General features: G+C 37.9%; 1 protein-coding gene across 1 annotated transcript; it reads right to left on the reverse strand.

Moving 5' to 3' along the window:
* Window positions 1-11,459: 11,459 nt before the first annotated feature.
* Window positions 11,460-15,365, reverse strand: LOC132788245 (uncharacterized; the record flags this gene model as incomplete). Its single annotated transcript, XM_060795576.1, has 2 exons — window positions 11,460-13,142; window positions 15,345-15,365. Coding segments are annotated over 2 exons (1,704 nt in total), but the record flags the coding sequence as incomplete, so codon positions are not given.
* Between the last annotated feature and the right edge of the window lie 3,558 nt (window positions 15,366-18,923).

An 18,923-nucleotide genomic window follows, 5' to 3' on the forward strand; every position in this document is an offset into this window, starting at 1 on the left:
TGAATTTTCTGAATTATTTTAAGTATTTAGGTTGTGGTTCTGGTTTTGGGTTTCAATAAATTTAATTTTATATTTTTGAAAATATTAAATAAAAAGAAACTTCATTTGTATTTCATTAATTTAAACTACTTCAATCTAACTTGTATAGCGTTTTTGTTACTAAGGACTTCAACTCATTGACATTATGTAAATTTTATGCATAATATTTGCGTATTTAACAAACATTACTTGGGTGTTAAAATTGGTATTATTTATTTTTCAATAATTTGACAGACAGAATTGGGAGTTAGGATGCATTGGAGTTTCGTGGCATATTCAGAAGTGAAGTCAGCTAATTTAATTCTTTCTTTGGATAGCAACTTTTTTTTTCTGTCTCTTGTCTATATTTTACATGCGATATGTTAATGAACATCTAATTGTTGTTCTTGTCACAGTCCGATTACATATTTAATGGATTGTTTGATTCATTAGTTGGATATTGGTATTTGGTCATTGGTAAGTGACAATCATTCTATAAATTTAGCTTTACATTTAGTTCGACAGTGGATTATGAAGAATATATTAGCTATTTTACTGCTGATCTGTGGATCACTAGAGTCCGAATGCTCTCGTTTTACAAACATTGAATGCGAGGCTTTAGATGCATCCTATGTCCAATTCAAGATTTGTAATCTTAAAGTCTTGGGTCGTGGAATTGTTGGACTAAACGTGCATGCAGTATTGTTGAAAGAACCCTTAAAAGCTGGGAAGGTATGTACATAAACCATTTTAAAGAATACTTATTTAAAGACTTCCAAATTGCAGGTGAATCTTAGTCTGTGGCGAAAATTCAATGGATATCGTCCATTTATGTTCAATACCACATTCGATTTTTGTAGATTAATGGCTAATATGAATAAAAAACTATCTTTTGAAAGAATATTCTTCGATGCATTGAGCATGCAATCCAATATTAACCATTCCTGTCCCTTTGAGGTAAGCAAGCAAAAGAATAACTAAAATACATATAAAGTCTGATGTTTCAAAAATTTGCAGAATTTCCTTGTACGTAATTTGGTGTACCAAAAAAGAATTTGAAAGGTTCTTGCCATTGCCGACAGGCGATTACAAGATTCGACTTATGGCCAATGCTAACAACGACTGGAAGGCAATAGTTCAAGTGTATATGGCAATTAAAGAAGATGTTTAAGAATATTTAAAGAAATGTATATGGAACTGGCTGTATATAATCAACAATTAGCACAAAATAGATGTTGGGGGTGGCGGCTAAAAGTTAATACAAACATGTCTATAAATGTGAATGTTTAATATTCAAATAGCATAAAAATGAATGTCATTAGACTAATAAAATAAAACAAAGAAACTAAATAGCCATCTAGATTTGGTATTTTCAGATTTGCTATTTTATTATAATATTTATATTTATTACAATATTTAAATAATACTTTTCACCATGTCTTCCATTTTTATTTATTTTTTTGTTTAGTTTGAGTCATGTTCGTCTCAGATACAATAAGCGATAGAGCTATACTTTTTTTTTTTGGCAGATCTTGTTTTATTAATATACCAAATATATTTTTCGGTATATTTATTTATTTATTTATTTCTTTGGTATATTAATTTGGAATATTTTAACACCTTGATCTCAAAGACTATAAGAGATAGAGCTATGATTTTTCGACAGCATTTGTTAATTTTGCACGCACCTACTTACTAGGAGTCTGTGCCGTCTATGGTATATTTTGAATGTGGTACTATACCGATATAACAAGTATACCGTTCGGTATATTTTTAGTATTTTTGTAGTATTTTCGGTGTGTTTTGAAAATAATACCGGAATGGGTAGCGGATATCTCACAGTCGAGCACACTCGACTGTAGCTTTCTTACTTGGATTAGTATCGAATGGGTCACAGTTCGATTATCGATTTAATAACTTTAATGTTACTATAATATATATATTTGGTTATTTAAACGTCAAATATTTTCACAAGCTGATGCTTAGATTTAGTTTGAATGACAATGCTGAATGTACTGGGAATTTTACTGCTGATCTGCGGCGTACCAAAGCTCAATTGTTCACGTTTCACAAATGTTGAATGCAATGTGTTGGATGCAACTTACGTTAATTTCAATCTTTGTGATCTGAAAGTGTTGGGTCGTGGAATTGTTGCATTAAACATACATGCAGTGTTATTAAAAGAACCCTTAAAAGTTGCAAAGGTATGTCCCCAAAACAAATTGAAGTACTTAACTGAAGATTTACAAATTGTAGGTGAATCTTAGTCTTTGGCGAAAATTCAATGGATATCGTCCATTTATGTTCAATACCACATACGATTTTTGTAGGTTTATGGATAGTGGAAGGCACACATTGTCCTTTGAAAAAATAATTATGGATTCCTTTATCGATCAATCGAATATTAATCATTCATGTCCGTATGAAGTAAGTAAGCACTGAGTACTAAACTATATTATTATGCCTAATTAACGAATAAATTGCAGAGTTTTATTGTACGAAATTTGGTGTTCGAGAATAAACTTTTCAAATACATGCCTTTGCCGACAGGTGAATATAAGATTCGAATAATGGCGAATGCCAACAACGATTGGAAAGCAATTGTTCAAGTTTATATAACAATTAAAGAAGATGTTTAAGAATATTTAAAGAAATGTATACGGAACTGGCTGTAGATAATAAACAATCAGCACATACATAGATGTTGGCAGAAAATAAATTCGATGAATATTCATATGTATTAGCTATTTTTAGATTTACTTAATACCTTCATTATATATATATTTTTTTGTTTAACAAGTTTTCTGTTACCTTTGGTGCAACTTAGTTTAGTTATTCTCTATATTTTAATGAAAATACCTAATTCATATTAAGAAGGGGTGGCGGCTAAAAGTCAACAAAACTTGTCTATAAATGTGAATGTTTAATATTCAAATAGCATAAAAATTAATGTCATTAGACTAATAAAATAAAACAAAAAAAATAAATAGCCAACTAGATTTGGTATTTCATATTATTATTATGTGGCCATTACAACCCTTTTATCGGGTCTCAGCCTGAAGCGCGATGTGCCTCCACGCTGCTCTGTCCTGAGCGCGCCTTCGCCAGTTGGTAACACCAAGTGTGGACAGGTTTTCCATCACCTGGTCCTGCCAACGCGTTCGGGGTCGTCCTCTCCTTCGTGTCCCAACAATCATCGCATCAAAAACCTTACGAGCCGGAGCATCTTCATCCATACGGGCAACGTGGCCCAGCCAGCGAAGTCTTTGAGATTTCACTCGACTGGCCACGTCAACATCGCCGTATAGCTCATACAGCTCGTGGTTGTATCTGATGCGATAAACATCGTCCACGCAGATTGGACCAAAGATTTTGCGAAGAATTTTCCTCTCGCACACTCCAAGAGCAGCTGCATCTGACTGCGTCACAGTCCAGCACTCCGCACCATATAAGAGTACTGGAAGAATGAGCGTCTTGTAGAGTGTGATTTTTGTGCGTCGAGAGAGAGCTCTACTATTAAACTGCCTACTGAGCCCAAAGTAACACCTGTTGGCAAGTGTTATTCTCCGCTTAATCTCCAGACTGACATCATTTGTGCTTGTTATAGCAGTGCCTAGGTAAATAAACTCCTTGACGGACCCAAAGCTATAGTTTTCTGCAGTCAGCTGAGAATCAAGACGCCGCGATTCTCTGCTAGAGCACACCATAAACTTTGTTTTCTCCATATTAACTGCTAGTCCTACTTTTGCTGATTCCTTTTCAATAGCCCCGAAGGCTCCTGTGACATCACGCTTGGTGCGGCCAATGATATCAATATCATCAGCGTAACCAAGGAGCTGGACACATCTGTTGGTTAATATCGTGCCCGGCCTTTCTTATAATACTCTCCATTAAAATATTGAAGAGTATACAAGACAGCGAGTCACCTTGTCTGAGGCCACACTTGGTAGTAAAGGTTTCGGATTGGCCACATCCTACCTTGACAGAGCTGATGGTGTTGCTCAATGTCATTCTGCAAAGTCTAGTCAGCTTTGCTGGTATACCAAGCTCAGACATGGCGGCATATAGGCGATCTCGCCGGGGGCTATCAAATGCGGCTTTGTAGTCGACGAAGAGATGGTACGTGTCGATCTGGTTTTCGTAAGACTTCTCCAGGATTTGGCGCAAGGTGAAAATCTGGTCAACAGTGGACTTGCCAGGCCTGAACCCACACTGATAAGGTCCAATCAGTGCTTCAGCATGGGGTTTCAGTCTTTCACACAATACGCTCGTTAGGACCTTGTATGCAACTGGAAGAAGACTAATTTCGCGGTAGTTGGCGCGCACCGTGGCATCACCCTTCTTCAGGATGGGACAGACCATGCTGAGATTCCAATCTTCGGGCATGCTCTCCGTGAGCCATATCTTACTGATTAGTTGGTGCATGCTCCCTACCAACATATCACCAGCTGCCTTAAACAATTCTGCCGGCAGGCCGTCAGCACCTGCAGACTTGTTGTTCTTAAGCCGTTGGATTGCATCCTTGACTTCGATATGACTTGGGATTGGCACTTCAATTTCAGTGCCATAGATTGGGGTTCGTGGATCATAGTCTTCAGAGTCTGTGCTTGAGCCAGATAACAGACTCGAAAAGTGATCCCTCCATAACCTCAGCACGACCTCTGCTTCTGTGACAAGGTTTCCATCATCGTCCCTGCACGCCACTGCACCAGACTTAAATCCTTGGGTCAGACGCTTGACCCTCTGATAGAAGTTACGTGCTTCATTTCTGCATCTGCTGCTCTCTATGCTCTCACACTCTCGCCTTTCCTGCTCTTTCTTCTTGCGTCTGAAAAGGCGTTTTTCGTATCTTCTTCTCAACCGGTAGACGTCCACAATAGCTCGTGTCGCCCCAGCCTGCAGTGTTCTTCTGTAGGCGGCGTCCTTTGCAGCTGTTGCGTCACGACACTCCTGATCGTACCATGGATTCCTTGTTAGAGGACGCTGGAATCCAAGCACCTCTTCTGCCGAAGCTCGCAGGGAGTGAGATATGAGCGCCCACATATCGCTTATGTCTTGAGGTATTGAAGGTGCTCGGCTTAATAGCCCCGAGACGTGAGTGGAGAATGCATTCTTCGCCTGTTGTGATTGCAGCTTTCCGATGTCCAGCCTTCTTAACGCACTTCGACGTGCAATCTTCGCCACACATAGCCGTGTGCGAATCTTAGCTGCAACAAGATAATGGTCGGAGTCGATGTTGGGACCCCGACAGGATCGTACGTCGAGTATGTTAGATGCGTGCCTTGCATCGATCACAACATGATCGATCTGATTTCTGGTCAGTCGATCGGGAGAGAGCCAAGATGCCTTATGGATGTCCAAATGACGGAATCCGGTACTACGAACTACCATATTATGCGCAGCTGCAAAGCCTATTAATCTGAGACCATTGCTCGAGGTGGCACCAAAGATGTCTTCTTGTCCTACCTTGGCATTAAAATCCCCGAGGAGAATTTTAATGTCATGGAAAGGACAGCGGCCATAAGCTCGGTCGAGCTCCGCATAGAAAGCGTCCTTGGTGGCATCGTCCTTTTCCTCCGTTGGGGCATGTGCGCATATCAGGCTGATGTTAAAGAATTTGGCAGTAATTCGGATCGTTGCAATTCTCTCGTTTATTGGCCGAAAGTGAGAGACTCGGCGCCGCAGCCTGGCACCTACAACGAAACCACAACCAAATTCATGCCGTTCTGGATGGCAGCTGTAGTAAATGTCACAGTTTTTCCTCTTTATGCAGCCTTGTCCTATCCATCGCATCTCCTGGATAGCAGTGATGTCAGCCCTACATTTGTTGAGGGTATCTGCTAGTTGTTGAGCAGCACCAGGTCTGTACAAAGTTCGTACATTCCAGGTGCATACTCTCAAATCATTGTCCTTTTTACGCTTGCTATGGTCGTCAACGTTAGATCGGTTCCTTTCCGAGGCTTCTCTTGCTTCCTTCACTGACATTGTGTTTTGCATGGGTGGATTCCAAGTCCTACGCCAAAACCTAGTTTGTAGAGTTAGGACTCTCGTCGCGCGCTTTAGTTTGCCACTCAACGGCTGTCGAGCGACAATCCAGGGAGAACCACGTGGAGGTAGTGCGTCGGCTTGAAGAAAGCAGTGACAGGAATCATGCTGGCATTCACCAAGTTGAATGCAATCAGACACTTTGACCTGTATGCTTCCCAACATTCTCCCCAACATAACATATTTCATAACAATATTTATATTTATTACAATATTTATATCATATAATACTTTTCACCTTGTCTTCCATTTTGATTCAAATTTAGTTTGAGTCATGTTCGTCTCAGATACAATAAGCGATAGGGCTATACTTTTTTTTGCAGATCTTGGTTAATAAAATACCAAATATATTTTTCGGTATATTTATTTATTTATTTATTTCTTTGGTTATTAATTTGGTATATTTTAATAAAAATATCACACTGTTTTAGTGAGAAATATTGACGGATATTTTACAACACATTTAAAGTTTTGGGATTTTATTACAATTACATAGCTCAGAGCTACATCGAGTTCCGCAGTTTATTCGCCTTTTTATTAACCGATTAATATAGATGTTTTGAAATTGTTGTATTGTCTGGGTCTGGCGTGTTAATAACAATTTTAGTATCGAATGCGTCACAGTTCGATTATCGATTTAATAACTTTAATGTTACTATTATTTATATATTTGGCCATCTAAACGTCAAATACTTTCACAAGCTTATGCTTAGATTTAGTTTGAACGACAATGTGGAATGTAGTGGGGATTCTACTGCTGATCAGCAGCTTACCAAAACTCAATTGTTCTCGTTTCACAAATGTTGAATGCGAAGTGTTGGATGCATCTTTTGTTCATTTCGAGCTTTGTGATCTCAAAGTGTTGGGTCGTGGAATTGTTGCATTAAACATACATGCTGTGATGTTGAAAGAACCCTTAAAAGTTGCAAAGGTATGTACATACTCAAAACAAATTGCGTAGTTCATTGAAGATTTACAAATTATAGGTGAATCTCAGTCTTTGGCGAAAATTCAATGGATATCGTCCATTTATGTTCAATACCACATTCGATTTTTGTAGGTATATGGATAGTGGAAAGCACAAATTGTCTTTTAAAAAAATATTTCTGGATTCATTTGTCGAACAATCGAATATTAATCATTCATGTCCGTATGAGGTAAGTGAGTGCTGAGTACTGAGTACTAAGTACTAAACTATATTATTTTGCCTAATTAACGTATAAATTGCAGAGTTTTATTGTAAAAAATTTGGTGTTCGAGAATAAACTTTTCAAATTCATGCCATTGCCGACAGCCGAATATAAACTTCGAATTATGGCGAATGCCAACAACGATTGGAAAGCAATTGTTCAAGTTTATATAACAATTAAAGAAGACGAATAAGTTAACTAAATGAGTCGATTTTTCAGTATAGCTAATAAAACGTGTTGCTAATTATTAATGATATTTAATGTACAAATTGTTCGCTTTGTTCTGTTTTGTGTAAATCAAAAATAGTTTGTAATCAAACTATTTAATCCCAGTGAATTATATATGTGAGCAATGAATAGTTGCCCTGGTTGAGTAAACATAATAAAAATCGATTAAAAGTGAGCAACAAGATTTTGAACAGGATTAAAAGGCATCCAGCAGAATTGACGGAAGTAATTGGATTTACTGCCAGCAAAAGCCTATTTGAAGTTCTCAATTTTCGCAGTGCATTTTCTGCAGCAGGGAAAATGTAATTGAATTTCCCTTTAGGGTGTGGAGTACAACAAAATGCGCTTAAAGCGGCAATTGCCGCATCGATTTGCCATAAACGCCCATCAATTTGCGCATAGAGTTCAGTGGCACAGTTGATGTGTGGCAACACGGTGGCAACAGGGTGGGAATGGTGGCATGATTGCATGGTTGCATGGTGGCTGGATGGCCGTGTGGCAAGTTCCATAAAACTCGCGTTAAATTCCAATAAACAGCAAATCCAACTCACTTTGCCTGTCTGTTGGCATCAACATTTCAGTTTTATCTTCATAAAACGATGCCTCTGACAACGTAAACGTCAATTATCCGGGTCCTTGGTCCTGGCGATGATTGAATGATCCAATGGCTCCAAAACAAAAGCTGAACAAACAAAAACCTTGTCAACAGCAAACGGTAACGGCATCAGCTGACACTTTGAAAGTAATCCGCTGGCAAAATGTTTGATTTATGTCAACGCTATCGACCATCTCCCTGCCAAGGGAAACCAAACATGAGGGTCGAAGGAACGAGTGAAAAGTAACAAGGGAGGAGGCAGTGATTAGAGAGGAGTGCAAACCGCCGTTTGGGTGGAGCATAGTGGCTTTCAAGGAGTTGTGATTGAGAGAACAAACGACAATTTATAAATTCACAAACAATCGAGACGATATAGCAATATACAAATATGCGACTGTCCTTGAAATGGTCCAACATAATTTAGCAAGAAAATACCTAAAAATATCAAGAACTATATTTAGTATAAAGATATACTTTTAAATTTAAAATATATCAAAGCATTGTCGGAATATAGCGAGATGATATAGCACTGTCCGAATATCCGACTGTCCTTTAAATAAACCAAATTAATATACAAAAAAAATATTATACTTAAATATGCCAAAAACTGTATTTGTTACAACGATATACTTTTGCATTCAAAATATACCATTAATTGACAGTATTCCATAAACTGACAGCATATTTTTAATGTCGAAGTTTACCGGTATATGAAAAATTGCTTTTTGGTGCTTTAATGATAACATGCTTTAACGATAATATTGATATCGATTTTGCTTTTAATGAAAATGGGTAGCGGGTATCTCATAGTCCAGCACTCTCCACTAAAACTTTTTTACTTGTTTTATTTTATTTCAAACAAAGTTTCTCAGCAGATTCTTAGACTAAACCATTTATTATTTGCTCTAGAATTGTGTGATGATATAAAGAATAAAAGATAAACAAGCTATTTAGTTTTGCACAAACTCACTCTTCGGTGTGCAAATAACTCGCATAGGAAAGCGATAGTTGCGATTAAAAAACCAAAAACAATAATTAGCCAGACCCAAAACAAGTCGCCGACCTTAAAATCATAGAATGATTCGTGGTCAAACGGATCCTTGAGGCTGAATTGTCCCAGCGCAATGAGATCTCTCAACGATTCGTCTTTCCAGAAACTCATCAATCCGGCTGCGTGTATTTGATGAATGAATAAATCAAGAGGTTGGATAAAAACAGAATTAGTTTCCAGTGGCACGGACATCATTAAGTTCGGGTGGAAAATTAAGCCGCTATGGAAGCACTGTCCTCGCTGCTGGAACACTTCCTGTTGCCTTCTAAAGACTCTCCATTCGGCTGTTGTCATTGAGAATGCATTCGAATTAGTTAGATTTTTGCGGCGATCAAAAAATTCGGTGACTGGCAGATACTCAATCTTCGATGCAACTTGTCCAATTGGACCATGTTGCATAGCATAATGCAAATAGTAACTTTCACTTTCTTCGAAATAAACTTTCAACCGAGATTCCTTTAGTTCTTTTAAATTTGTTATTGGTTTTTCCGTTGGCCGTTTTGTCAGCAGCGTTTTCAGATGAGCTGCAAACAAAGTGCTTACCAAGAGACCAACAATGAATAGTTGAGCTTGAATGACTCGGGAACTGATCGTATAGTTAGTTTTTAAACTGACTGCCTGACCCAAAACACCCGATATCAAACGCTCGTTGAACAGCAGAGTGCTCCAATTCAATTTGATTCTCAACAGCAGGCAGATGACAGATGAATCCAGCACGGCAAAGACAATGTAGGAAATCAAACTCAACATTAGCATTTTCCAGTTCCACAGCAATAGGTAAACCCGAGCAGTGGGAATTTCCCTGGCACAAGGAACCATAATGAACCACGAGGGCAAATCGTACGGATACGAGAACAAGCCCAGTTCATTGTTGACTTCGTAGCCACACAACGTCATCGGAAGATTGAGAGTGCCATTCAGCGTCATGTTACGCAGTAGCATCAATGGGATTATCTTTCCGATTTCCACTTCGCGTTGCATTTGCAGCGTTATATTGTGCTTCCTGGCAAATTCCGTTATCAACCTGGCCACAAATCCCGTAAACTTTTGTTGTCCCGTCTTTTTGTCTTTATAAATCAGAGAACGCGTTATCATCTGATCGGGCAAAGTGCGTGCAACGAGCTGCTGATAGTTGCTGAAGCTGTTGAAGATTGGTTCACTGCTGTTTGGATTGATACTTAGCCATGATTCCTTGGCATAAGATTGCAGTTGAAAGGCTTTTCCTGTGGCTGAAAGCAGCACCACTTTTAGGAATCCCAGCTCCTGGGTAATGACTGTCAACTCTGTCAGAAATTGTTGCATGGATTCTACTTCCTGTTCTTCTTGCAACAGCAATAACAGCCTCACATGGCGCATGTTGTTGAGATTTGTGGCCAATGCTTGCCACATTTCCATGTTCATCTCTCGACTCTCAGTTAGACAAATTAATGCCAACATCTCAGTGCTTTGACTGCGCATTAGATAGAAGTTGGCCTCGTTGGTGAGCCGCAGCATGGGCCAAGTGGCAGCTGCAGCCACTTTCTCCATTTCATTGCAACGCAGCTGCTTCCGATGTTGCAACAATAGCATTGTCTCGAAGGGTTGCTCCTGGTGGCAACGTTGTAGCATGTCCTGCAACGTGATTGTCCAGCTGGGCACGCTGAGCAGTAAAAGAAACGTTAACACTTTACCTTGCCACATCTCGAGGCAGTCTGATTGAGGCTTTGCTTTCATTCTTTTTGGCAGCATTAAAGCCAATTAGTGGTTGTCTTAATGGGAAATCTTGTTAATTGTTCAGCACTCACTTATTTGATTCGGTTTGATTTTATCTGCTGACAGTGGCAAATGATTCATTAATTGTTCTTTGCTGGCTCAGGTTGGTTCTTTAGTTGCACAAAATGCATACATTTAAACCTATCTAAATACATAAATAAATTTGATCAATAGCTGCAACTAAACTTTGTTTACTTTACAAAATTTATAAGAGCTGCTTGGGCATTTTGCCTACGAATTGTTGTCCTTTCGGGCTAATAAATTCATAACTTAATCCGCAGACAATTGACTTGGATTTTATTTTACCTAAACGTTTATTTCAATTTGCATTTTGAGTATAGCTTTAAACATGTTATGAAAGTTGCTTTGCAATAGAGTGAGATAACGAAGCTTAACAACATTTTATAGTTTACTGAGGTTTTAGTTAATTTAAGCTTAAAGTTCTTAAATAATGAAAGGCAGTATTTTGTTTGTCTGTGTAGATTTTACAGTGTTGGTTTCTTAATGCAATGCTCAGCAATGTTTGAAATGAAGAGCAATTGAAAGTTAAGCCAAATTGCTTAGGAAATAAAGGAATAAATTACGGAATAAACTGCAGATTTCTTCTACGAATTTTCTTAGCTGCAATCTCACACACCAAGGCAATAGTTGCCAATAGTAATCCCAGTAGATAGATCAACCAAACCCAAAACAAATCGCACACTTTAAACTCCCGAAAAGGTTTATACTCATATGGATCCTTTTGGCTGAGTTGACCAAGAGCAATTAGATCCCTAACAACTTCCGTCTTCCAATAGTTCAACAAGCCAGAGGCATGAATTTGATGTATGAACAGATCAAGAGGTTGAGCGTAGATCGAATTGGGTTCCAGGGGCACAGACATCAGTAGATTCATGCGGATAACCAGATTGGGATAGTAGCAAAATGCGGGCTGATGGAAAAGTTCCTGTTGGCGTTTGATCATATTCCACTCGGTTAAGGTTATAGAAAACGCTTGCAAGACATTGAGACTCTTACGTTGGGCATAAAAATCATTGGTGGGCAGATATTCAATCTTCGATCGAACCGGCTGGATGGGATTCCTTGATGTTATCCTGTTAACATAGAAATTTTCGCTTTCCTCTAGGAAAATGCGCAGATGCGATTCCTTTAGTTCTTGGAAGTTGGACACCTTTGGTTCAGTAGGTGGCTTGGTCAAAAGTGTCTTCAGATGAGCTGCGAAAATCGTGCTAATCATGAGTCCCACAATGAAAAGTTGTGCTTGAGTAATCCTTGAGCTAAGTGTGGAGTGAGCGCGTATGTCCAGCGATTGTCCAATAATCCCCGATATCATGCGTTCGTTGCATATCAAATTGGTCCACTCGAACTTTGAACGCGTCAGCAGGCAAGAAAGCATCGAGTCGAGCAACACAAAGATGCAGTAGGAGCCAAAGAGCAGCGACAACATTCGCCAATTGAAGAGCACGCGATAGACTTGAGCTGTGGCCATCTGGCGAGGACACGGCACCATAATGAACCACGAGGGAATGTCGTAGGGATACGAGTAGAGACCCGAAGAACTGTCGTGCTCAAAGCCACAGAGCGTAATGGGTAGATTGAGGGTGCCATTCAGTGTCATGTTGCGCAACAGGATTATGGATAACTCCTCGCCAGCGATGACTGGGCGTTGCCACCGCAATGTGATGTTGTGTACACGCGTAAATTCCTGCATTAACCTGGCCACAAATCCTGTCATCCGCAACCTCTGTGTCTTCTTATCCACGTAGACAAGCGACAGCGATGTTATCTGATCCGGCAGTGTGTGTGCCACCAAATGTTGATAATTGTGCTGCTTCATGAAGATGTGTCGCATTGTGTTGAGTTGTAGCCAGTGCTGGCTGGCATAAGGTTGCAGTCGATAAAGGATTCCTGTGGTTGCGAAGAGTACAACGTGAGGAAATTTCAACTCTTGTGTGATATCCGACAGTTCTTCGAACGGTTGTCCCAGAGACTGTGCTTCGTGTTGCAACAACAAGAGACGCACATGACGCATGTTGTTGAGATTTGTGGCCAATGCTTGCCACATTTCCATGTTCATCTCTCGACTCTCAGTTAGACAAATCAATGCCAACATCTCAGTGCTTTGACTGCGCATTAGATAGAAGTTTGCCTCGTTGGTGAGCCGCAGCATGGGCCAAGTGGCAGCTGCAGCCACTTTCTCCATTTCATTGCAACGCAACTGCTTCCCATGTTGCAACAACAGCATTGTCTCGAAGGGTTGCTCCTGGTGGCAACGTTGTAGCGTGTCCTGCAACGTGATTGTCCAGTTGGGCGAGCAGCAGAGCAGCAGCGTAAAGAGAACCACAACTTGCCACATGTTGAGGCATTCTAAGCATAAAGCTAATTAGTGGCCAGCATTAAGTATGCTTTGGAAATCATTATTAATAGCTAATGGTCGCTGATATTATCACACATTTATATTTTTGGTATGCATTTATAAGAAGTCTGACAATTTTGCAGTTTAATCTTTAGTTGCATTTAAAACTTTATGAATATTTCAAGCTGCTAATCTGCGTTACATATTTAATTGCTCTCGTAAATGGATCAAGTTTTTCTTGCCATTTCCATTTTTTCCGTTTTTTTTTGCAATGGGGAAACTCTGAAAAAGTTTTCAACAAGTTTGTGGCACTTCCGGGTGGTCGCTTCAACATCTGCGAGTGAGGCGGGAATTGGAAACTGGGGTGTCGACTCTTGACTTCAGTCCTGTCGTGAATCATTTCACTTTTTTTACTTTTTGCTGCAGCTTTTTTTTTCAATTATGCGAAACTCAGGTAAAGCATTTGGTGAATAGGCATGAGTGTATTCACACTCACACGTGTGTGCATACATACACACTCTTCGTGTGTCTGTGTACTCTTATGTCCCTTCGTGCCATTTGTAGCTTTAACACAATCTGAAGCGACTGCCGCATTAATTTACACGTCAGTGCATATTTGATTTTATATTTTTATTCATATTTCTGCGTTGCCATGGGAAATGCACGTGGAGCTTCTGTCCTGAATATGTTACGAGACTTTAATGGTCTTTCGTTGTATGGGTATCTTTGAATTGTCAAACTGTTTGTGAGTGTTAAAATTAAAATAAATAATATGAAGTACACAAAAATAGTTTTTTAAGATTTGTATTTATATTAAAAGTTTGACAATCGATTCAGAATTATTTTTAATATACTTTTGTTCTACATTTTATGAAACGTATTATAATAAACAGGTTAATAGCATTTTTCCACTGCCACTCAGTTCATTTACGCTTCGAACCGACTTTATTTTCTTATGGATTTTTACAAGGGGCGAACAGAAAATTCGACCAGAACGGAAAAGAACCGAAGTTTTTTGGTGCAGTGGAAATATGCTATAACGTCTTAATCATTTGATAGAAAATGTACATCATATGGTACATATTTATGTTCTTAGTAAAAAATTTAGTGATATTGATCTTATAAAAAAAATCTTTGAGTTATCTGACTCATTCAGTGACTGACTGAACTAGCGGCCACAGTCAAAACTGCATTTGCTAGAAGGCTGCAGTTCTTAGTTACACGATTTCTAGGCAAGACCGAAGGCCACCGCTAATAAATTTATGCTTGGTTATACATTTATTTGTTATCTATGCCTTAATAATTATTACTATTATTTTATTGAAGTATCGAATGTAATTTCTTATGAGCCAGAGCGACTAAGATCCTTAGATTAATTCAATAATAATAATGATAATACTTACACGATAAATTCTTTTTGAAATTTTAACTTTACGTATTTTAAATCAATAATTGAAATTTATATATTTATTTTCGTTAATATTTGTATTCATAGAAATAGTGAACACGACTCACAACTTTTAGTCGCCGCCCCCACTCATGTAAAAAATAAATGAATGAAAAGATGCTTGGGCTTTTGTTATTCACAATACGTGGAAGCAACATATATATGAAAATTGATAAGCAAAATGTTTATTTAGAATTCAATTTAGTTTTTTTTTGCTGTGACTATCATTTTACATTTCAATAAGTTAATAAAAAAACCAATAAAAGAAAAAATTATATCAGATTCACAGATGAGTGTATTTTGAAGTTGAAGTTTAGTAGTTTCTCAACAAAACGATCTGGTTTGTATTTGGCTTAGAGTATTTCCTGGCCGACTTTTGCCAAGAAGTAGCTGTTCGCTACTAGCTGTATTTGCATTTACATTGAGTCTGTCTGCTGTTACTACCGCTTCTGCTTCTGCTGCTGCTGTTGTTGCTGGTAATGCTGAAGTTGCCCGCATTCAGCTGTTGAGTTGAGTTGAGCCGAGCTGAGTGAGTGCCGAGTTGTGCACTGCGTTCACATGCATAAAATTGCAAAGAATTGTTGCGAGCATAATTTATGCTGCGGCACGGAGAAGAACGGAGAACGACAAGTTGTCGAGCATTGCGTTGTCTGCTGTGCAGCGTGGCGTATGCGTAATGTAACATTAATTGTATTTATTTGCTTTGTTGATTGATTTTGCCAAGCGAGTGGCTCGAAGCGTAGCGCATATTTTAATTTGGCCTGTCTCTTGCCTTTTCTCTTTCTCTCTTGCTTTCATTTTCATTTTCATTTTCATTTACATTTCCTTTTACCATTTCCTAGACAATTGCGTTTATCAAAGTCATTTTGTGTGTCATTTGCGCATAGCCCCCAGGCTTCAGCTTCAGCTTTAGCTTCAGCTTTGGCTCCTGCTACGCCCACATAAATTAACGGCGATTTAACGAAGCGTGCCAGCAACAGCAGTCGGAGCAGCAACAGCTACAAAGGCAAAACTCTGACAATTCTCTCGTAAATTTATTGGATTTTTATCAGCAGCTGCCTGCTTCGTATTGCCTTATCAAATATGCTCAGCGTTCATCTCATGCGCCCTTTAATGTGCCACATATGTATGCGTGCATGTATGTGTGTGTGGGTGTGTGTAAATGCTTATGTCAAATGAGTTTCATATTCGCATAATTTATGCTTAAAATAATGAGTTTGCTGCCTACTTTTAGGCGCCAATTGCCACCATGTTGGAGTCGAGTTATTAATTGATTTGGCAGAGGCTTTAAAACCTTGTCGCCTCACTGGCTGCTTAACACAAGTGACACACAAACACATATACACATACACACATATACATATAGCTACACACACTTGGGCAATCGACAAAGTTTGCCTGAGGTAAGCGAAAAAGTTTGTCAGCCACTTGGCATCCCATCCTGGCATCGAGTTCGAAGCTGCCACTTCTCATACTTCTTCTACACGTGCATGCTGATGGGTCCTTGCCAGGGAGTTAAGTGAGGTGCCTTCAGCATATTTCTTTTTATATATTTTACATCCTCGCTGAGAGTATCACAATTTTGTCACGCAACGTGCAACGCATTAAAGAGGCGCCCAAGAACAGCCTATTAAATGTATACTTAGATTATTGATGAGCATGAAGAGCTGACTTTATTTGGAGATAGAATTTCTTATTCTGGTTGAGGAAATTATCCAATTTGAATATAAAAAAGAGAAATTTCTATATATAACCTTTGCGTCAAAAATTTAAATCGCATTACTTCTGGTAAATTTAATCTTTAGTTGAAGATAATCGATAATTTATAAATTCACAGCAAAAATTTGATAATAATGATCTAATTTTTGGTTATTGTGTAGATGTGTTATTTCCTTTCTTTAGATTTAGTTTTAGGAAATAACACATCTTTCCTTTTATTAGATTTAGTTTGACAAATTTATGTAGTATGCCCTATTTCACAATATTTATTCAAGCAACGATATCTCACAACTGATTCCTGTTATAGATTTTATAATTTCTTCGTATAACTCACTTATTTAGGTGTTGTATAATAATGATAGAACGATAAGAAAAGCAGCAACTGGATAATTCGAAATACTTAATACTCCTGATTTTAAGTGTTGTGAAGTACGTAAGGATTAATTGAAGTGCTGGGTAATGTAATCTTTTACTTATTTTGAGTGTTGAGTAGTGCATAGCGATAACTTATTTAAGTGCTGTATAATATATACAGATTGAATGATAATAAACGAAACAACTCTACAATTGTAAATATTTATCACTTCTTTATTCTACACAAAACTAAAAATATTTAGAAAAATATTATAATTAATTGAGTTTAAATACAAAAGTAATACTTTATTTTGACTTATAGGACTATGTTATATCAATTTAAGTATTTTAAATTTAATCTATAACAATAATTCTTGGAAAGTGTATCTCAAATTTGGTATTCAACAAATTTCCGCAGTTTTGGGTGTTTATTTTACTTTTTTGACAATGTGTTAAGTAGAAATGACACAGCACCGAAGCAGGCCAAAAGTTTGGCTTAGAGGGGACTCGATGATTGAACGAATTCTGCGGCACAGCTTCCGGTTAAAAGATTTTATTTTTAAAGTACAGGCTTTAAGCTGTTGGCACTCGCAAAAAGAGTTGTTTAACTGTTTTGGCAAACACGAAATGTTTTTCTCTTGCGCGTTGCGATGTGCTTTCTTTTAATTAAAAAAGTGACCAGGCTGGACAAAGTTGGTAACAGGATTTTAGCAAACGCGACAGCTATTTGAAGTTTTTCACTTTGCTGCTTTTCCATTTGCAGCGAAAAAGTTGAGAACATTGTTCGTCATCATAGTGCTTGTTGTTGTTGTTGTTTTTTGTGCAAAATGCAATTAAAGCGCGAATTCGATTGGAATTCCAATGCCAGCGAACCTTGACCGCAGCTACTCGAGGACAGCGTCGACGATGCAAACTATCCGCCAACAAAACTCAAACTCAACACTCGCTTGTCTTTCATTTGTCATCAAATCGAAAGTCAGACTTTCTATCAGTCTCCCGTCTGTCTGTCCTTTTGTCTGGCATGTCGCATCCTTTTTCAGTTTGGCACGGTCTGTCATCCATTTTTTTTTTTGCGGTCGTCTGTCGCCGCTTTGCTGGCATTTCAAAAGCTTTTGCATATTTCTCATGAATACTATTTTGCCTGAGGGGTGGCGACAACCTGTCCCATTCCCACCTCCAAAAGAGAAAAAGCGAGCGAGTTGAGTTATGCGTGAATATATCCTACGTGAATATCCATGTTAAGCGGAGTGAGCTGTCAACGTGCTGTTACCCTGTTTACTTATAGAAAGCCACAGCCATATCCACAGACTGTGTGCTATGTTCGGATTGTGGCTGCCTCCGAAAAGCCGTTACATATTATATTTTATTCCAGTTATTTCCGGAATTTGCATGCGACTCTCTCTCTCTCTATTATAATCCTCAATCAGCCTCAGTTCGACTCTCGCTTATGCATGAATACAAATTATTATTTTAGTAGCGTTGTTATTAGTTTACACTTTGCACCGGCTTAATGCGCATTTTATTTCGGGGGTTTTTATGGCAGGTCAGGGCAATTTTGTCAAGGGCTTATTTATGATCTCATATCAATTGCTTTTATTTATTCATTTATATCGAAAATAACATTTTATGAAAGTTGTGATAGTCACTTAATGATGAGAGTAAAGTGTGTGGTAAAATAAAGTTAATGTGGAAATTTCAGATTAATAATTTGGGTTTCTTTATTTATTTTACAATATTAATTTAAATAAAATAGGATTTGAAAATATGAAAACTGAAAAAATTAACAATTTCTACAATCAATAAGATTCATTCTAAAAATTGTGCTGTTGAGATAAGAACACCTTAAAAAAAAATTCTTAAATCTAACAACATTAGTCTCGAAAATGGCAAATTTTTAAAAATTCTATATTTGGGTTACAAAATATTGTAGCCCATCAAAATTCAAATAAAGTGTTGTTTTGTTTTGTTTTGAGTGAATAATATAATATTTTTTGACCCTATAATAAGATCTTTAAACTATTATATTTGTTTTTATTATTAATAAGAACTTGGGTCTTATATTAAATGTTCTTAAAATCAAAATGTGCTTTCTAACTTTAAGATTTTTATGTTCTTGGCGCACTTTTCAAACCAAAATTTTGACTTTAGAACTTCTTTTTTAGTGTAAT

The sequence above is a fragment of the Drosophila nasuta genome, chromosome 3 (assembly GCF_023558535.2).
Source record: "Drosophila nasuta strain 15112-1781.00 chromosome 3, ASM2355853v1, whole genome shotgun sequence".
Lineage (NCBI taxonomy): Eukaryota > Metazoa > Arthropoda > Insecta > Diptera > Drosophilidae > Drosophila > Drosophila nasuta.